Below are 21,801 nucleotides of genomic sequence, written 5' to 3' on the forward strand. Positions count from 1 at the left end.
CTCTGGTTCATGCTGCCTCTTCCAAGACTCTTATCTGACAACCGACGAGAACATCTCATTTTAAAACAACATTGTTATCTATGACCTGGCACAAGGCCAGACAGTTTCACTAAAACGGTACATTTATTTATTTTTCGTCCCCCAGCGTATAGTCATAGGAGAAAGATCGGGGGAGGGGAGGATTTCAAGTGCTGTATTCACAGGGGGGAATGTGGGCTTTCTCACCCATCCATTTACAAGCATTTTATCAAAAAAATGAAACAATGGCAGGCTAGCAACGACCTTGTCCAGACATCAGGGTTTACCACTCCAAAAATCTAGTTACCCATACTATTGCTTTCCATTGAAAATCCTGCAAAATCAAAAGGTGAAGTGCAAAGAAGAAATCTAAACCAATGGAAATAATGCAAGTGCTGCATGTATTACCACTTTTAAAGCACCTGCCCACAGAAGACGGTCCTTGCCTGCAGGTGCACAATCTAATAGACATGGCACAAAAGGGGAAGGGGGAAAAATGTGGAGGGAAGAGGACAAATTCAGGTAGCAATTATTGAAGTTACATAACCTCAGCAGCATCATTTGATCCCTGCCTTTTAAGTACAAATATATGTGCAACCCAGCTGCCCTTAGTCCCTCAACCAATGACAGAATCTACTCTGATTTTCTCTTCAGCTTAGCAATTGGATCCTAGCTATTACTTACCCATCCTGCCCCAAATTCATACCTCTAGGATGTTTCTTCCTTCCACTACAATACCTATGTGACTTGTGCAGCTCCCTTTACTATACCGGTGGAGAGGGGAGCCAGTGGTCTAGCCTGCTTCTTCCCAGGAAGTGGATTCATGCCATAAGGAGGAATATTGCTTCCTATGACCTAAGATGCCCCCCTCCCCAAAAAAACTGCAGACGAGGCAAAACGGCTCAGGTGCTCGCAGCTTTTCCAATTCTCCATTTTGCAAAGGTCAAGTGGCTCCTCCCTGTTCAGCATGAGATCCCTCAGCCCGGGATCTCTCCTACTTCTTGTTAACTACTCTGTAGGATCCACATTTGTCTCGACTCTTTTATGGAGAAGCTCACAGCAGCATTTTGGCTTCACTGCAACCTGTGAGGTAAGGGAGGCTGACAGATGGCGACTTGGCCAAGGCTACAGAGTTCAATACTCCACTAAGCAAGGATATGAATCTGTGCTTCCCCACAGCCAAACCCCAAATCCTGCCCAGAGTGCCAGGCTGGCTCACAGGCATCTGTGTCATTTCATGGAGAAGAAAAGAAAGAAAAGAGTGATTAAAGCAGGAGTGGGGAACTTATGCCCCTCTAGATCAGTGGCGTGGCAACTTGTGGTCCTCCGGGTGTTGCTTAGCAACAATTCCCATCACCCTCAGCTATGCTGGCTGGGGCAAATGGGAGTTGCAGTTCCACAACAACCAGAGGACTATAGGTTAGCCATCCCTGCTCTAGGTGTTGCTGCTGCCACCATCCCAGATCACTGGCCACGCTGACTGGGACTGACAGGAGCTTGAGGTTAACGATATCTAGAAAAGCACAGGTTGGTTTTAAGGAGAGAGATGTTCCCAAGCTACTATTTACCTTTACTTCAGGGTGGTCCGGAGCTACTCCAAAACGAACAAGGCCAAAGGGAACAGGCAACTTCTCATATATATCCACCTGAGCCAGTTTGTGGTGCTAGGGAGGAAATTAAGTTGGATTAACACATGTAACTGATAGCGGTAGGGCAGGAGACAGAGGAAAAGTTGAAATTAAATTGACTGAAGCTATTATATTGTTGAAACAGGTCATACGCAACAGCTGCTGTTGCAGCAGCTTAATGCAACTCCTATTTTTACTTTTTGAACAGACAGTTTTGAGTTCCACTTACTCACTAATTGCTGTGAACGCCACCCATGGATTACATTACTTCCTTAAAAAAACCCACATCTTCTGCTGGATGATGGCAGTATCTAGAAGGCTCCATGAAGTTGGTGGGGATCAAAGCATAACAACTTCAAGTCAGCACTGACACCATCTTGGGAGTTCCCAGGACCGATGCAGCCACCTGGTCTAGAGTTCTCACAAAGCAGAACCCAACATCCCTATGTGTTCACTTTCAATTTACTTCAATTACAATTAGCAACTTCAAACATTCCACTTTTCAGAGGTTTATCTCGGAACAGGTCTTCTTGCCTAAACCAGGGAAATGTGGGTTCTCTCCTCCTTTACTGCAGCCACAAGGAGGAGCTTGAAAGCTTTCCCTTCTGTTTTCAGTTTACTGTGGTTTTCTGTAATGCCAGAACCTGGAACTGTGGCTAAACTTAACTACCACTTAGGAAACGGGATCATAAACCACAGTTTGAAGTTGGCTTCTTTCCCTCAAGCATAGATAAGATTGACCACTGTTTGTCCAGGTTTAGCTGTAACACACAACCGCGGCTTGTAGGAAACTGAAGAGAAAGCTTCTGATCTTCACCTTGCAACTGTGCTAGAGGAGGAAAGAGCCTGATGCACAATCACGTAACACTAACGCTACAGTTCAGGGTTACGTCCAAAACACAGCCACCGTGCTCCAATAATGTAATGCCTTTTTCTTAAAACTTAGTGCTCTTTATTCATTGCCGCATAATGTGTATTTAACAAGCGGCAGGCCGCAGTCCCAAATACTGGGGAGTGAATCCCATCAGACTTAATGGGATTTGTTCTGAGTAAACATACTCAGGGTTGCTTTGTTAGGAAAGGAACTACAATAGATCTCACTTAATTACCAGATACTTGTGAACCAGTTGGAACCATCCATTCGTGGATGAGCTCCGGAACGGAACGTGCTAAACAGTACAATACAGAACAGCTCATCACAATTGCCACCTTCTAACCCAAAGAGCTGCCTGTTATTGGAATACAGATTGGCAAAGGGACGAGACCTCGATTCAGTTATAAATATGTATGCAAGGTTTTGAACTATGGGGACATTATTGTTTCTCGGAGAGACTTCCCTCACGACCTGGTAAATTATTTGCTTTTGATCATCCTTTGCCTGGGGATTGCGGGGCAAATCTAAACACTGCCATTGTTTCAGCAGAAGTGGGAACTCTGGGAAGGAGGCTAGAATCTAAAGTAGGCACACACTTTGAAAATTCGGTTATACTATGCATTTAAAGATGCTTCCCACCAGGTAACAAAATGTCTCCCACCAGACAGCTTTTATGGAATCCAACAACAAACCCAAAACCCTGGGAATTGATGGGGTTGTATTCAAAAGCAGTTTGTGTCCAAGTGGACTTGACTTCGACTCCCGCAATGGGACATTACCTCTCTCCTCTCCCCTCCATGTCCTCAGGGTTGGGGGATCTGCCAGAGCAGATTTTAGGAGCATGTGGTAGGAGGACAGAAAGGTGAAGTCCCACTGCGTGGGCTGAAGTCCATTCACACAACACTGGGTTCCATTCTGTAGCTCTGTGAAATGACTGGTGGCTCCTACGAACTAGCAGTACATTGGAGGCAGTATGCTTCTGAATACCAGCTGACAAGGACAGGGAATTTGTGAGCAGGTCCTCTTTCCAGGTTTCCTACAGGAATCTGGCTGGCCACTGCGAGAATCGGATGATTCTCTGGTCTGATCCATTAGGGTTCCTCTGAGCAGCACTCACAGAACTACCATCCCTATGGTTCTTCTTTTTTTTTTTTTATAAAATTTTTATTGGTTTTACAGAGTTTTTTAAGAAAAACAAACAAACACTTAAAAAGACAAACATACACGTATAGTTTCAAACATATTTTCATAAACCTCTTTTCTTTGACTTCCCCATACCCCCCCTCTCTGCATCCCAATGTCCATAATTCTACAAACAACTCCCAATTATTACTTTCCAATCTCTGTCATCTTAGTCCTCTTTTGTGTTCTAACCTTATATCCCTGTACCCCTTTGTTTCTGAAAACCACAACATTTTAACATTCATTAAGTTTATAGTAGTCCTTAAGATAACTTTTAAATTTTCTCCATTCTTCTTCCACCGTCTCTTTTCGTTGGTCACGGATTCTGCCTGTCATCTCGGCCAATGTCATATAGTCCATCACTTTCATCTGCCATTCTTCCAGAGTGGGTAAATCTTGTGTCTTCCAATACTTTGCGATGAGTATTCTTGCTGCTGTTGTAGCGTACATGAAAAAAGTTCTATCCTTCTTTGTCACCAATTGGCCGACAATGCCCAAGAGAAAGGCCTCTGGTTTTTTAGGAAAGGTACATTTCAGTACCTTTTTCATTTCATTATAGATCGTTTCCCAGAAGGCCTTAATCTTCGGGCATGTCCACCAAAGGTGGTAGAAGGTACCTTCAGTCTCTTTACACTTCCAACATTTGTTATCGGGCAAATGATAAATTTTTGCCAGCTTGACTGGGGTCATGTACCACCTATAAACCATTTTCATAATGTTTTCCTTTAAGGCATTACATGCCGTAAACTTAATGCCGGTGTTCCATAACCATTCCCAGTCAGCTGACATAATGTTGTGTCCAACATCCTGTGCCCACTTAATCATAGCCGATTTAACTGTTTCATCCTGTGTATTCCATTTCAGCAACAAGTTATACATTCTAGATAAATTCTTAGTATTGGGTTCTAACAGTTCGGTTTCTAATTTTGATTTTTCCACCTGGAAACCGATTTTCCTGTCCTGTTTGAAAAATTCCACTATTTGGCGATATTGAAACCAATTTTGTACTTTATGTTTCAATTTCTCATGACTTTGTAGTTTGAACTTATCTCCATCCTGTTCTAAAATTTCCCAATACTTCGGCCATCCGACCTCCATATTGAGTTTCTTCACTGCTTTAGCCTCCACTGGTGACACCCATCTAGGGGTTTTATTTTCCAATAGATCTTTATATCTTATCCAAACATTAAACAGTGCTTTTCTGACAATGTGATTTTTAAAGGCACTGTTAACTTTGTCATACCAAAGATATGCATGCCAACCAAAAGCATTATTAAAACCTTCCAGATCCAAAATGTCCGTGTTCTCGAGGAGCATCCATTCTTTCAGCCAGCAAAAAGCTGCTGCCTCATAGTACAATTTTAAGTCCGGCAGGGCAAAACCCCCTCTTTCTTTAGCATCTGTCAATATTTTAAATTTAATTCTGGGCTTTTTGCCCTGCCAGACAAATTTCGAGATATCTTTCTGCCACCTCTTAAAACATTCCATCTTGTCAAGAATCTGCAAGGTCTGAAACAGAAATAACATTCTAGGCAATACATTCATTTTGATCACTGCGATTCGGCCTAACATTGACAATTTCAAATTTGACCATATTTCTAGATCTTTTTTAATTTCTGACCAACATTTTTCATAGTTGTCCTTATACAAATTCACATTTTTAGATGTTAAGTAAACCCCTAGGTATTTCACCTTCTTGACCACTGTCAAACCTGTCTCCTCTTGAAATTTCTCCTTTTCCATATCTGTTAAGTTTTTCCCTAAAACTTTAGTTTTTTGTTTATTCAACTTAAATCCAGCTACCTGGCCAAACTGTTGTATTATTTCTAAAACCTTTTTCGTACTAGTGTTTGGCTCTTGCAAAGTCAATACTAGATCATCTGCAAACGCTCTTAACTTATAATGTTTAGCTCCGACCTGCACACCTTTAACCTGCTGGTCATTTCTTATCATGTTCAGCAGCACCTCCAGAACTGAAATGAAAAGTAATGGGGAAATTGGGCACCCCTGTCGTGTTCCTTTTTCTATCTTAAGTTCCTCAGTCACAACATTGTTTACAATAAGTTTAGCTTTTTGTTCAGAATATATTGCAGCCATACCATTCTCAAAACCCTGGCCTACCCCCATCCCATGAAGATTCTTCCTCATAAAACTCCAAGAAATATTATCAAAGGCTTTCTCCGCATCCACAAAGATCAGTACTGCTTTAGTGTTTATATTCACCTCTAGCTTTTCCAGAATGTCTATTACATTCCTTACATTGTCTGCTAGGTGTCTTTTAGGGAGAAAGCCTGCTTGGTCCTTATGGATCTTCTCCATCAACACTCTTTTAAGTCTTTTTGCCAAAATGTCTGCAAAAATTTTGTAATCCACGTTAAGCAATGATATTGGGCGGTAGTTCTTAAGTTGGGTCTTTTCAGTCTCTGACTTTGGTATGAGTGAAATATATGCTTCTTTCCACGATTCAGGTGCCCTTTTTCCCTCAAGGATCTCGTTACAAACTTCTCTCAATGGTTGAGTCAGCCATTCCTTCAGCGATTTGTAGTATCTGGAAGTCAGTCCATCTGGTCCTGGAGATTTGCCCAATTGCATATTCTGAATGGCAGCCTCTATCTCTTGTTCTGAGATTCTCTGGTTCAGATCCATCTTGCTTTGATGAGAGATATTTTGTAGTCCATATTTTCCAAGGAATTTGTCTATGTCCTCTTCATTTTGCGGGCCTTGAGTGTAAAGTTTTTTGAAGTAGCTCAGAAAGCAGTTTCTAATTTCATTGGGTTTAGATATATTTTTTCCATCCACCTCTAGGCTTGTAACTGTATTTAATTTCTGCCTTTTCTTCAGTTGCCATGCCAAAAGTTTGCCACATTTATTTGCTGATTCAAAAGTCTTTTGCTTCATTTGCTTTATCTTCCATTCAATCTCTTGGTTCATCAATTCCATATATTGTGTTTGATATAACTTGATCTCTCTTAAAATGTCCTGAGACTTTGGTTTTGTTCTTAATTTTCTCTCTCCTTCCTTTATCTTTTCCAAAATCTTTTCTTTTTTCTCATTTTGTTTTTTCCTCTTTATTGAATTTTGTTGAATCAAAAATCCTCTCATCACCGCTTTACTTGCATCCCAGATCACTCTTTTCTCCACGTCGGTCCTCAGATTTATTTCAAAATAGTCTTTTAGAGTCTTTTGGGCCTTCGTGAGGATCTCCTTATCTCGAAAGAGGGTGTCATTCATTCTCCATCTAAATTGACCAGTTATTGTAAGTTTCATCTCCATCTTCACGGCGTTATGGTCGGAGCAAGTTTTTGGGCAGATTTCCACTTTATTAATCTTTGGGGCCATACCACTAGTAATCCAAATTTGATCGATTCTGGTCCAGGTCATCATTGCTTGGGAGAAAAAAGTTCCCTCTCTCTCCAGAGGGTTCCTTGTTCTCCATATGTCTATCAAGTCCATATTTTCTGTCATTTCAAAAAAAGTCTTAGGAAGTCTCCCTTCCTTACTAACTGTTAGTCTTTGTGCCTTGTCCATATTAGTGGAGACCACGCCATTCATGTCTCCCATGATTATCATATTGTAATCCAAATAGTCAGTCAGGGTTTCATGAAGTCTCTTAAAGAAGTCAGATTTGCCTTCATTTGGTGCATAAATTCCAACCACTAAAAATTTTTCTCCTTGTATTTGTATCTCCACTGCCAGGTATCTCCCTTGTTCGTCCTTGAATATCATTTTTGGGGCCCATTTCTCTTTCACATATATTACAACTCCTCTTTTCTTAACTTTATCTGATGAGATAAATTCTTGTCCTAGCCTTTTATTTATAAGTAGTCTCCTGTGGGCTCTAGTTATGTGAGTTTCTTGCAGGCATATCAGGTCCAATTGTTCTCTGTTCAATATATGAAATACTTGTCTTCTCTTCAAGGGCCCATTGAGCCCATTACAATTCCAACTAAGGAATTGCAGAGCCATCTTATTATTTTTCTAGAACTCCTCCAACAGCTCCAAGTTGTTGCTCTTCTTCTGATGGTGGTGGTTTTTGTCCAATCGAGAGATTCAAAATCTCTAGTGCTCTCCTCTGTTCTGCAAGTACATCCACAGTCCCCTTCTGCAGGTCCTCCTGATTTCTTGCCAAAAATTTGTCCTTATCTTGAATTGTCTTTATTTTCACCTTCTTTGCCTTATAGTCAAATGACAGTCCTTGTGGGAACTCCCACCTGAAGCGGATGGAATTTTTCTTTAACAAAAGAACCAAATCCTTGTAGAAGTTTCTTAAATCCAAAATATATTTTGGAATGTCTTTAAAGATCTGTACAGCTGAATTTCCAATTTGCAAGGCCTTTTCAAAGTGTAGTCCTAATATTTTGTCTCTTTCCTCCTTGGATCTGAGTGTGATCAAGCAGTCTCTCGGGGTCTTTCTGTCTTGCTTTTTACCCAATCTAAAAGCTGTCGTGATTTTAAATTCCTCTTCCTCAAGGTCCCAACAATCCACAAACTCCCGTGTCAGATATTCCACAAGATTGTCTCTTTCATTCTCCGGAATCAGTCTTAATTTCAAATTTCTCTCTTTTCTCTGTAAGTCCCACAAGGCCAAGGTTGCATCATGCTCATAAACCTTCTTAGCAATCGGCTCTAATTTCTCTTGTGTCTCTCCAGCAGTAGCTTTAGCATCTTCGGCAATTTGACGTGTGGTAGCGTTTTCCTCCACCAATTTATTTATAGATTCTGTGTTCTGGTTTAGTCTTACTGATATTTCTGTTAATTTTTGTGTATTCTCTGAAGTCTGTTTTGTCAAAGACTCCAAAGTTTGGTTTATCTTGAGCAGAGCATCTGTCACAGCTTCCATAGAGGCAGCTGTTCCTTTTTCTTGTCCTGTTGTTCCTGCTGATCCGGCTGTTACGCCTGAAATTGAGCCTCTTTTCTTTGTCTGTTGCTGCTGCTGCAGCTGTTGTTGTTGTTGTTGCTTGGTCTTGGCTCTTGTGACTATCTCTTCTTGTGAGCCACTCATGTCAAGGTCAGTTCCCACGGGATCTGTTCCCCGTTGGAAAATTCCACCGTCTTAGGCCGTGCCGGACTTTACTTTATCCTCTAGGGGGAGCAAATCAAAATGGCCATAGAACAGAATATCCAAATACGAAAACAAAGGAGAATGCCCAAAGATGTAAAAAAGGAGATTAACACAGTCAAAGTCAATGTTGGTAGAAACTTATAACTTCAAATTGCCACAGTTGCCCAATTTATACTGTTTCTTCTTATAATGTACTGTAGCCAGGCACTGTGAAAACTTTGTATCACAGTATCACTTTGCAGGAAAAAGTCAGTTCAGTGTCCTAAAAGAGGCAAGCCGTTTCATGCTTTCAATAGGTGAGACAGCAGAGGATTTTTACTTCAATTAAATCGTGCAATTATTAATCTCATTCACCTCCCCTCTGCCTTGCTAGCTAGAGGGGAGATCAAAGGTCTAAATGTCCGGTTTAGCTGATCAAAGAGCGAGTTTCAACGGATGCAAGTTTAGAGTTCCGTTGCTTTCACTTTCATGCAGTCGGGGGGAGGCAGACTTCCTTGATTTAAATCTCCCCGTTTTTAGCCCAATTTTCAAAATTTAAAGGGTCCCGAATATTTTCCAGCTCTTACTCACGGGAATTCAGTCCGAATTTTCTTTTCAGGAAGGAATCGGCGCTCTCCGCTTATGGCGACGCGGCTTCACTTCGCAGGCTGGGTAGCGACTCTCAGCACCGCGCTCACTCCCGATGTCGATCCGTAGCCTTTAAAAAGGCTCTTTCACGGTACCGGGGGGCGCAAAGGTGCCCACCGAGTCTCCTTGTTCTCAGGCTTCAGCGCCTGGGATTTTAGGGGTCCCCCGCTCGCCGTAGCGGGTAAGACCCGAACTTGCGAAGCAGTCCTTCTCCGGAGCTCGGAGGTAGGACCGCCATTAAGCGCTGGCACCGACCGGAAGTCTCCATCCCTATGGTTCTTCAGGAGGAAGCGGCGAGACTTTAATCAACTGAAAACAAGCTTTAAATGTGGAGGACAGATTTAACGTTGGCTTGTAGCAAATTCAGCATGGCCCCCGCATTACAGCGTATTAGAAAGCCAGTGTGGCGCAGTGGTTGGGGTGCTGGACTAAGACATGAGAGTCAAGGGTTCTAATCCCGACTCATCCACGAAGCTCACATGGTGACCTTGGGCCAATCACAAGTCTCCATCCTACCCCACAGGGTCATTGTGAAGATAAAACGTGTCGGCAGTGGAAATTGTGGGTAGGACTCAACTAACAAAGCCCCACAAATGGAAGGGCTTTCGCTAGCACAACAGGCCTTTGCCCCACCTCCCCCACTGGCCTTGGCTCTGGGTGGGTTGGCAGAACCCCCAGAACAGCACACAGCAGGGAGGAGAGGGTAAAAACTGTCCCATTAGGCAAGCAGAAATGTTTGCGGTGACGGGAGCGATCTGCTTAGCACCACGCAGAATTTCTCCCTGAGAATGCCTCCTAAGGCAAGATAGGAATGCATGCAAATTCCTTTTGACAATCTGAAGCCACAGTAGTAACTCCATGAGCAGTAGGGGGTTAAGATGAGGTAGAGATATTCCTGCCCCTGCCCAAGCCCCAACTGTACCTGGCAAAAGCCAGTAGAGCAGGGCAAAGCAATTCAAAGCTGCTCCTCCACCCCCAGAGAGGAGACTGATATTTGCCCCTGCTCTGCTACACCAACGTGGAGCTAGCGCAGCGAAAGAAGCATGCATGCACATGCACATACACCCTTTGTGGCCAGCAGGGTCTGGGTGCAGTGGAGGACCTGATGTTACATTCCTCCACAGCCAGTCTTAGGACTGCCAGGCCGGAGGACTTTTACAAGCCTTGACACAAACGCAGGACACAAAACAAGGCTGGGGAAGCCAGAGCTACTCTTGCAGAGACCCACAGTTTCAGCTACACTAGCACCACACATCAAGAGCTCGCCCTGAGCAGGGAGAGCGATGCCCTTGAACACGCTGGCACCCATTCCAGGATCAGTTTGTTATGCCTTTCAGGATTATCCTTCACAGTCGAATTTTGCGGCTGAGGGCGAGCAACAGGAACATTGTTTTCCCAATTTCAACCAAGAGGGAGAGAGAGAGAGAGAGAGCTCTTGAAGTTCAAAAGGATAGCAGTGGAGGCGGGGGAGAGAAGAGTGATCCTAATTTAACAGCATCACATCCAGTACTGCAAGAAGCAGAACACTTTATTCCCAATTACAGTCTCTTCCATATTCTGAACCGGCCTTCCAGCGAGAGATTTCCATCCCTCCAAGAGTCTCTGATGTGCTAATTAACCTACCTGACCTGGCTATATACAAGCACAGAAAATCCATTTTTCTTTTTACTATTTGGATCTAATCACCCTTGCAAAAAAAAAAAAAAAAAAAGTTGTGTGAAGCTTGCTTTCTCTTTTCGGGTCCAAAGCGTTGTCCCAATCAAAGGAATCGCCTCCACCATCAAAACTTGCAATCTCATGCAAGGCTTAAGGCCAAGATCTGCTAAGCATTTCAGACAGTGGGTGTGAAATTTTCTAGTTTAGAATCCCTCTGCAGAAAAGCTGCAGGCCTACATAGACCCTTAACCAGAAGTAAGTCCTACTAAATTCAATGGGGCATACTTCTGAATAGACAAACACAGGGTTCTCTCTGTTATTATCTGTGGAGCCGCCACGAAAGGAGGCTCACCAAAAACCTGCTATTAACAGTGTCCAGTTAAGAGAGGAAGGTTGCAATTCTACACATGCACAGTAAGCACCAAGGAACTGAGCCTAAATGCACAGGATTGCATTTTTGCTCACACTAGCGTATGAGGATGGATTTAAAAAAAATATTATTTGGGAATGGCTATTGCAGTTGTTGCTGTTTTTTATCCTATTACGTGGTACAGAAAGTAAACCCTTGTATCTGCTTCTCAGGGACTTATACACAGACACACACAAAGAGGGGAAATGCTACTAATTGCCAGTGATCTTACAGGTACTATTCAACAGACACCCAGTCATAATAATAATAATAATAATAATAATAATAATAATGATAATTTATAACCCGCCCATCTGGCTGAGCTTCCCCAGCCACTCTGGGCGGCTTCCTATAGAGTGTTAAAAACAATACAGCATTAAATATTAAAAACTTCCCTCAACAGGGCTGCCTTCAGATGTCTTCTAAAAGTCTGGTAGTTGTTTTTCTCTTTGACATCTGATGGGAGGGCGTTCCACAGGGCGGGCGCCACTACCGAGAAGGCCCTCTGTCTATAACCTCACTTCTCGCAACGAGGGAACCGCCAGAAGGCCCTCGGCGCTGGACCTCAGAATGTTTTAAATCAAACCACAAGGAAAAACAATTGGCCCTAAAACATTCCAATCTAAAACAAAAATAGATAACTATGTGTTTTTTGTATTTTAATGCTTGCCTAAGCGTTTCACTAACAAACATACAACAGAGCCACCAAAATACCCAATAATATAGAAACGAGCTAAAATGCCAACTCTCCAAACGTGTTTCAGCTACTCAGGTCTTCAGCAGTTTAAGCACATTAAAAAGAATCCTAGAAGAGTTGGAAGGGATCACAAGGGTCATCTAGTCCAACCCCCTGCAAGGGAGGAATCTTTTGCCCAACGTGGGGCTTGAACCCATGACCCTGAAATTAAAGAGTCTTTTGCACTACTGGCTGAGCTAAGAAACCTTGTTCTTGCTCATCTGGGCCCTGCTAGGCCTACATATCCATCATGTCTCAAAGTTCTGGTATGTTTCATGCACACAATAGGCAAACTCGACCCTCCAGATGTTTTGAGACTACAATTCCCATCATCCCTGACCACTGGTCCTGTTAGCTAGGGATGATGAGAGTTGTAGTCCCAAAACATCTGGAGAGCCGCGTTTGCCTATGCCTGCAATAGAGCTATGATGGATCAAAAAGGAAGACACTATGCCATGTCTGGGTCTCTTATGTATAAGTTGCTTAGACCTTTGTGCACATTTTTTTCTGCTTTAGCCAACAGAGGCCTTGGCATCATGATAAGAGTAGCGGAAAAGCAGCCGCGAAGCCAAAACAAAGGTGACAGAATAGCACATTTTAGCAAACCGGCACTGGAATGTCACAAAAATGCCCTGTGTGGAGAACCGCCGACACGGCAGGGTCCCAGGTGCTCATTTCTCCACCCCCTCCCAAATTAATTAATTAGTCTGTGTCTATATACGTAGTCATGTCAGCTGCATGAACAGTAAAATTAATAGAAAGTTCCTGGTTCCATTACTGAAAGATATTAAAAGATGAAAAAGGGATTTTTTAAGGTTGTTCTTTTGCAGAGTTTTCTGCTCCCCCACTTCTTTCTTGCTTCATGATTGCATTCCATATGGATGTTCATATCACTTAATAGTCATACCTTGGAAGCTGAACAGAATCGGTTCTGGAAGTCCGTTCGACTTCTGAAACATTTGACTTCCAAAGCACAGCTTCTGATTGGCTGCAGGAAACGGCTTCCAAAAGAACGTTCGAAAACCGGATCACTTCCGGTTTTTGATCATTCAGGAGCCGGAACATTTGACTCCCAAGGCATTCAGGAGCCGAGGTACGACTATAATACCATTAAGCTTTGGATATTAATATAATGAAGTGAGCAACTGCAGTCCTTTGCTGCCTCCTTTCCACATGATAAGCTGTCAAAGCCCCAAAGAGAGAATTTGGAACACATGTATTACGTGAATTCTTCAACCTCCAGGGATAATCACTGCCAGCAAATAAGAGTCATAATAATAATAATAATAATAATAATAATAATAATAATAATAATATCTTTATTGTCATTGCCCCCTCTCGGGGACAACGAAATTACTTGGCTGCTCCATCCACCCAGGTAGGGCACTCCACACAAAATCAAATCAACTATAAAAACACTAATTAAAACAATACAGTATAAAACAGCAAGGAAGATTAGATGACTTTCAAAGTCCAGGCTTCCCATTCAGGGCCGAGATCGCTCTGGGGAAGAAGCTGTTCTTAAGACGGCTTGTTCTTGTCTTCATCGTCCTGTATCTCCGTCCCGACGGCAGGAGCTCGAAGAGACAGTGACCAGGATGCGATGGATCTTTTACTATGTCCAGTGCCTTCCTATGACACCTTGTGGCATAAATCTGCTCTAAGGTGGAGAGTGGGCAGCCAACAATGCTCTCTGCTGCCTTAACAACTCTGCACATCCCCAACCTGTCCCGGGTAGTACAGCTTCCGTACCACACACATAAGCCATAAGTGAGCACGCTCTCAATGGCACAGTGATAGAAGGCAAGCAGCAGTTTCTGCGGAAGATGGTTTTTCCTTAGAATTCTCAAAAAGTACAGTCTCTGCTGCGCCTTCTTCACAAGCCCCCTTGTGTTGACACTCCAGGACATAGAATAGTAGAGTTGAAAGGGACCACAAAGGTCATCTAGCCCAACCCCCCTGCAATGCAGGAATATTTTGTCCAATGTGGGACTCGAAACCGTGACCCTAAGAATAAGAGTCTCGTGCTCTACCGACTGAGCTATCTAAGCTCCTGCTTCCAGAAGCCACAGCCGAGATAAGAAGCCCCACTCTTGCCTTTGTAAGTATGCCAATTACCTTCAGAAGGTGTTGTGCCGTGTAGAATCCAGCAGGTCCACTGCCTACAATACATATCCGAGGTTCGGTCTTGGCTGTAGAAAGGAGCCTCTTGTTTCCTGAGATCAAAACTGGGGTGAAGACAACAGAGAAGTCACACAAAAAGCAAAAAAACAAAAACCACAGTGGTCCATAGCTGGTAGGTTCAATCCAGCTACAGAAATGCGCACCTGGCCTGGAAAATAAAAATACTATATCACTGGAAAAGTGATATATACACACCCCTTCAGTTCCATCCTGATTGATGTCACAAGTGGCTACCAGCAAACAAAGCAGAACCAAACCCAGTGGAAGTGGCAGAAACAGTGGGGCAGGAAGAAGACCCCCCCCTTACAACAAGGGGGCTTATGGCCCACTGTTTCCATGTTCACCTCTAGCCTTGCCTGCTGATCACCACTATTGGTTGATTCAGCTTGCAGAATGAAGCACAGAAGAACAGAGTGGTAAGTGTGCAATATTTTTGATTCCCCAACCATCCCCTGCTCTGGCCATCCTTGCTCAGAGTTAACTTATAGAAAAAAATGTTATTCTTGTGTCTGTGAATTTTATTCCCCTCATAGGGGAAAGTGAACTAGTGCCTCCTTTATTGCTAAGCATCCCCAACTCTACCAGTTAATTTAAAAAATAGCAACAATTGTTCCTATAAGCAGTTATCAGCACAGTTTGGATAAGCTGCTGTGAATCCAATATACCCACAAAATGCATGTCAAAGGAATTAGAGGGGGCCTTACACTTATTGTAACAACCTCATGGTGATAATGAGCTACCTATTATATTGGGGGGGGAGGGGAGCACCAGTCACCACATTGCATGGGCTTGCACTGTTGTATTTTATATTTCCCCCATGATCCTTGACAGTTTGCTTATCCATGACAAATAACTGGGTTCTTACTCTCATCCCCATTCACGACAGCAATACAATCCAGAGGCCAAAGCTCATCAGTTACCACACGTGACTTAATCAAAAAGGCGAAGGTCTAGAGATCGTAGCCTTCCTCCCCCCCCCCCCCAGCCTACAAAGACCTTGGCAGTCACTGATAATTTTTACACTGTGAAGTACAAAGATAGCCCTATTCCCCAGCACGTCACTGAGTCTAACATTTTGATGAACTGTCCCTGATATTTTATGGGTTGTTGTTTTTTACCAGTTTGGGTTGCGTAAGCATTACTTGCTTCAGAACTGCTAGACTTGCTTGGATCCACAGCCTGCCTAAGCTTGTATTCCAGTTCCAACCAGGGCCAACATTAGAAGCTTGAAAACAGATTGAGAACCGGTGGGACCTCCAGAAGTTGCGGCCTACAGAGCAATGTCCAACAGGTTGATCGTGATCGATAGGTCGATCCTCGGGGGCTCCCTTTTGATTGCCAGCTGTAAAAAGAATTGTGTAGGAAGTCTCGCCCCCCCAATGCTCATTCTGTCCGTGAGATGGGCGGTCATTTAAGATACTTGTCTGTATCATTTTGTCTCCTCTTTAGACCTGTGGCTGTTTTTGACTGCTTTATGACACCCCCCCCAAAAAGTTCAACTTTCATCTTCTACTAAAAAGGCTCAACAACTCTCAACAAACCCTAAAAGCTCAACAACTTTGGTTCCCCCTCTTCAATGACAATGGGTAGATCACTGCCAGTTGTTTTATACTGGGAGTAGATCGCAGTCTCATAAGGCTACAGTCTGTAGGGAGTTGGACGTGCCTGCCCTACGCCATTGCATTGCCACTAAGAAGGGGAATAGCTTTCCCACCTGAGCCTGACCCCACCTGTGTCTGCGGTCTAAAGACTACTGTGTAAACTTTAGCTTTGGTTAAATACAGTCTCGCAGCCCTTGGAATACTTTGTGTAGGCCTACAACCATCTGGAAGCACGGCGGTTCAACACAAAGCTCAAGGGCCACATGCAGCCCTCAAGGCCTTTTTTGGCAGCAGTGTTAGAAAATCAGATATAGAGTGGAACCTCGGTTTTCAAACATAATCCATTCCGGAAAACTGACTGACTTCCGAAACGTTCAAAAATAGAAGCAATTACATCCGGGTTTTCAGCATTCAAAAACTGAAATGTTCAACTTCGAAGACGCTCGAAAACCAATGTTCCACTGTTTAAGCTAACCACCAAATGGTTCCTTAAACCTGAGTTAAGGTAAGGTTGCCACAGCAGAACATCTAGGTGCCACTGGGCGGGGGAACAGTGAGGTTTATTATTAATTATTATTATAATCATCACCAGCATTTATATACCACTTTATAGTTTAAAGGGGGAGGGGGAAATCTCAAAGTGGTTTACAATATATTAAAGCATCCAATGAAACAATCCAATTTCCAGCTTCAAGGAAAATACTTCAGTGTCATTTTGCTTTCCCCATATTGATTTATCAACTTAATTTATATAGCTTCCCCTTAGCAGAAGTACTCTATGAAGCCAGTGTGGTAGTTAGTGTAGACTAGAACCTGGAAAATGCCTGTACAGTGGTACCTTGGGTTACAGACGCTTCAGGTTACAGACTCTGCTAACCCAGAAATAGTACCTCGGGTTAAGAACTTTGCTTCAGGATGAGAACAGAAATCGTGCTCCGGCGGCGCAGCAGCAGGAGGCCCCATTAGCTAAAGTGGTGCTTCAGGTTAATAAGTTTCAGGTTAAGAACGGACCTCCAGAACAAATTAAGTTCTTAACCTGAGGTACCACTGTATTTGTGCTTCACCCACGGCTCTAAGATGCCCATGAAATGTACCTTACCTAAGACAGAACAGCAGCGCCATGTCCAATTGCAGTAATGCTGCACCTAACCCCAAACTCACCCCTGCAGATGAATGCAGGAAATCTCTGGTGCACCCTGGTTTGCACACACTCCAAGTGCCACAAAACCGACAAGATCAGACAAAAGATCTCTCACTCTCTAGTCCAGCCTCCTGTTCCCACAGTGGCCAACCAGAACCCACAGAAGCAGGACATGAGCACAACAGCCCTCACCCCTCATAGTGCCTCTGGTCCTGGTGAGAGCATAAATAGCAGCCACCCTGACTAGTAGCCACCAACAAGGAATTTGATACCAAACACTTTTTCAAAGTATCCATGCCAGTGTTGGCTTCCCACACTCTGGACTAACAACGGTGGGAGAAAGTAGCACCTTCTAACGCACTGGGGGTTAGTAGCATCAAGCACCGCCTGGGCAGATCACACAGGCAACCCACACTACTGGCCTTTCAACCGCCACACCTCTGGAGGTGTGCTACCAAAAGGGGCAGCAGCATAGGCTGAAGCTCATGTGGCCTACAGCCTCAGGTGCCTACAGAAGCTCATGTGGCCTACAGCCTCAGGTGCGCCCAATAAGGACGCCATCTCGCCCCTTCTCCTGCTGTTGCTGGGATAGCAGAGTTGGTAGAGCATGAGACTTCATGCTGACCTTCAAAGCCCTAAACGGCCTCAGTCCTGTATACCTGAAGGAGCATCTCCACCCCCATCGTTCAGCCCAGACACTGAGATCCAGCGCCAAGGGCCTTCTGGCGGTTCCCTCACTGTGAGAAGCCAAGTTACAGGGAACCAGGCAGAGGGCCTTATTGGTAGTGGCACCCGCCCTGTGGAACGCCCTCCCTTCAGATGTGAAGGAAATAAGCAGCTATCTTATCTTTAAAAGACATCTGAAGGCAGCTCTGTTTAGGGAAGTTTTTAATATTTAATGCTGTATTGTTTTTAACACTCGATTGGAAGCCGCCCAGAGTGGCTGGGGAAACTCAGCCAGATGGGCGGGGTATAAATAAATTATTATTATTATTATTATTATTATTATTATTATTATTATTAATAATAATAATCTCAGGATCGTGGATTCAAGCCCCATATTGGGCCAAAAGATTCCTGTATTGCAGAAGGTTGGACTAGCTGACTCTCTGAGATTCCTCACACACACATTCCCTGTGGCCCGGACTTGGGGGCCTCCCTCTCCCTGTTTCTCCACCCTGCCAAACAGCCAAGTTCTGGGACAGCTCCCTTGGTAAAAGCTGAGACTCTTAATATCTCAGGGTTGTCTGTTCAAGTCCCACGCTGGGCAAAAGATTCCTGTACTACAGGGGGTTGGACTGGATGACCCTCGGGGTTCCTCCTAACTCGACAATTCTACGATTCCGTTCTTCTACCTTAGTCTTTCAGCAGATCGGGAGCGAGGTATCGCTTTCGTTTCTTGCTATGCCGTTTATCTTTTGCCTTTTTATATTGCAAACCGCCCTGTGACCGTCGGGCGGTATAGAATTTTAATTGATATTAAGAACAACCCAAGCATGCAATTAAATGACGCTCCCCACTTATAGGGTCCCCCCCCCAAAAAAATAATCCCACCAGCTGCCCCGCTTACCGGCTCCGGAGGAAGGACGCTCTCTCGCCAGGGATCCGCTAGGCAGAGAAGAGCGGAGCGCGCTCGCCCTCCTCCAGCGAAGGATCCCCCCGGCTCGGCTCATCTTGGCAAGCAGTGCGGCAGCATCGAACCCCGGCGCCTTGTCCCGCCGCTTTAGTCTCCTCTCGCCCGGAGAACGCCGCGACCAATCGCAGGGCGCGAGGGGCACGTCCTTAGCGTGGGTCCGCCCACGTGCCGCCGGACGGCTCCGTTCTCGTCCCGCCCCTCGGTCAGCAGAGGGCCAATCGCGCCGAGCGCAAGTTATTTAGCATAGGACCGGCCCAACCCGGAAGTTCAGAGCGCGGCCACAGGAGGAAGCACGTGACGGTATGCGCCTCTCCTGCCTTGGCCAGGTGGGCTGCGGAACTCTACGGTGCATCCTCCGCAAAAAAGGGGTATCGATTCTTCCCCGTGTGTGCAGGAGGGGGCTGCATGGGAAGCATTGATAAGTAAAGGTGGCTACGATCATGGGCGTAGCCAAGGGGGCGGGGTAGGTGCCCCCCCAATAAATCAAAATCAATACAAATCTGAGGTTCTTCCCCTCCGTAACTAAAATCCTGGCAACGCCTATGGCTACGATGATGGGGAATAACCACACTTGCCCAGCCCCGAGTTGTATTCTGTTCAACAGTGAGTCGACAATTGACTGTCCATGTGCAGCAGCAGCCCTGCCTCGTAATAGGGCTTTAATCCACCCTGGTCCATACTAATTCTTCCTCATCGCTCACTGAGCCATATAATTTGCAGACAGCATGCATGAATTCACTTGCTAGGAACAAAATAGATTTGCTTTCTCGTACACCACTAGATGTGAAACGTAAATGTGGAGCCCTACAATACAGAAGTGCAAATTGCATGTAGGCAGTCTATATTATTGTTGTTGTGGATATTATTATTATTATTATTATTATTCCCCACCCAACTGACTGGGTTGCCCCAGCACTCTGAAGGCTTCCAGCATATACAAAAACGTAATAACACCAAACGTAAAAAAACTTCCCTGTACAGTGGTACCTCGGGTTAAGTACTTAATTCGTTCCAGAGGTCCGTTCTTAACCTGAAACTGTTCTTAACCTGAAGCACCACTTTAGCTAATGGGGCCTCCCGCTGCTACCGCGCCGCCTGTTCTCATCGTGAAGCAAAGTTCTTAACCGGAGGTACTATTTCTGGGTTAGCGGAGTCTGTAACCTGAAGCGTCTGTAACCTGAAGCGTATGTAACCCGAGGTACTACTGTACAGGGCTGCCTTCAGATGTCTTCAAAAGGTTGTATAGTTACTTATCTCCTTGACATCTGATAGGAGGGGGTTCCACAGGGTGGGCACCACTACCAAAAAGGCCCTCTGGCTAGTTAACGATTAATACAGCCTCTTTCCTCTTCCATTGCTTTCTACCTTAACATAAGCTAGATAAGTGTGCTGCTAAGGGGAGCCGCCAGGCGTCAGAAATGTTTAGACTGGATCACTGGTGTAAATGATAGAGGACCTTCGTGTGACATCTGAGGATGCCAAGCCGTAAGAGTTACTTGTCTAGTAATATAAACTAAATTAAAGTTAAAGCCATGGTTTTCCCAGTAGTGATGTATGGAAGTGAGAGCTGGACCATAAAGAAGGCTGATCGCCGAAGAATTAATGCTTTTGAATTATGGTGCTGGAGGAGACTCTTGAGAGTCCCATGGACTGCAAGAAGATCAAACCTATCCATTCTTAAGGAAATCAGCCCTGAGTGCTCACTGGAAGGACAGATCGTGAAGCTGAGGCTCCAATACTTTGGCCATCTCATGAGAAGAGAAGACTCCCTGGAAAAGACTGTTTAATGTTTGGATAAGATATAAAGATCTATTGGAAAATAAAACCCCTAGATGGGTGTCACCAGTGGAGGCTAAAGCAGTGAAGAAACTCAATATGGAGGTCGGATGGCCGAAGTATTGGGAAATTTTAGAACAGGATGGAGATAAGTTCAAACTACAAAGTCAGGAGAAATTGAAGCATAAAGTAGAAAATTGGTTCCAATACCGCCAAATAATGGAATTTTTTAAACAGGACAGGAAAGTCGGTTTCCAGGTGGAAAAATCAAAATTAGAAACTGAACTGTTAGAACCCAACACTAAGAATTTATCTAGAATGTACAACTTGTTGTTGAAATGGAACACACAGGATGAAACAGTTAAATCGGCAATGATTAAGTGGGCTCAGGATGTTGGACACAATATTATGTCAGCTGACTGGGAATGGTTATGGAACACCGGTATAAAATTTACGGCATGTAATGCCTTAAAGGAAAATATTATGAAAATGGTATACAGGTGGTACATGACCCCAGTCAAGCTGGCAAAAATCTATCATTTGCCCGATAACAAATGTTGGAAGTGTAAAGAGACTGAAGGTACCTTTTATCACCTTTGGTGGACATGCCCGAAGATTAAGGCCTTCTGGGAAACGATCTATAATGAAATGAAAAAGGTACTTAAATGTACCTTTCCTAAAAAACCAGAGGCCTTTCTCTTGGGCATTGTCGGCCAACTGGTGACAAAGAAAGATAGAGCTTTTTTCATGTATGCCACAACAGCAGCAAGAATACTCATCGCAAAGTATTGGAAGACACAAGATTTACCCACTTTGGAAGAATGGCAGATGAAAGTGATGGACTATATGACACTGGCCGAGATGACAGGCAGAATCCGTGACCAACGAAAAGAGACGGTGGAAGAAGAATGGAGAAAATTTAAAAGCTACCTTAAGGACTACTATAAACTTAATGAATGCTAAAATGTCGTGGTTTTCAGAGACAAAGGGGTACAGGGATATAAGGTTAGACTATAAAAGAGGACTAAGATGATTGAGATTGGAAAGTAACAATTGGGAGTTGCTAGTTGAACTACGGACATTGGGATGCAGAGAGGGGGGGTATGGGGAAGTCCAAGAAAAGAGGTTTATGAAAATATGTTTGAAACTATACGTGTATGTTTGTCATTTTTAATGTTTGTTTGTTTTTCTTAAAAATGTTGCAAAACCAATAAAAATTTTATAAAAAAAAAAAAAAATGATGTTGGGAAAGATGGAGGGCACAAGGAGAA

At 44.0% G+C, this 21,801-nt stretch overlaps 1 protein-coding gene and 1 long non-coding RNA gene across 3 annotated transcripts in view; one reads left to right on the plus strand and one right to left on the minus strand.

Moving 5' to 3' along the window:
* FDXR (ferredoxin reductase) overlaps positions 1–21,801 on the minus strand; it is a 38,478-nt gene that overhangs the window by 15,930 nt on the left and 747 nt on the right. The window contains exons 1-3 of one of the 2 annotated variants that reach the window (XM_083487188.1): positions 18,689–19,133; positions 14,311–14,420; positions 1,587–1,682 (exon numbers count right to left, since the gene is read on the minus strand). In XM_083487188.1, the coding sequence (XP_083343314.1) occupies positions 1,587–1,682; positions 14,311–14,420; positions 18,689–18,791 (309 nt within the window). In that variant the 5' untranslated portion in view covers positions 18,792–19,133. Of the gene's footprint in view, positions 1–1,586; positions 1,683–14,310; positions 14,421–18,688; positions 19,134–21,801 lie in introns of those variants that run through there. The other variant, XM_083487189.1, reaches the window with a different exon arrangement.
* On the plus strand, positions 14,315–15,795 carry LOC310699463. Its single transcript, XR_014522098.1, has 2 exons — positions 14,315–14,425; positions 15,528–15,795. It is a non-coding gene; the product is annotated as an uncharacterized lncRNA (long non-coding RNA).

Source organism: Podarcis liolepis, assembly GCF_965112155.1.
Source record: "Podarcis liolepis genome assembly, chromosome: 2".
Classification (NCBI taxonomy): domain Eukaryota; kingdom Metazoa; phylum Chordata; class Lepidosauria; order Squamata; family Lacertidae; genus Podarcis; species Podarcis liolepis.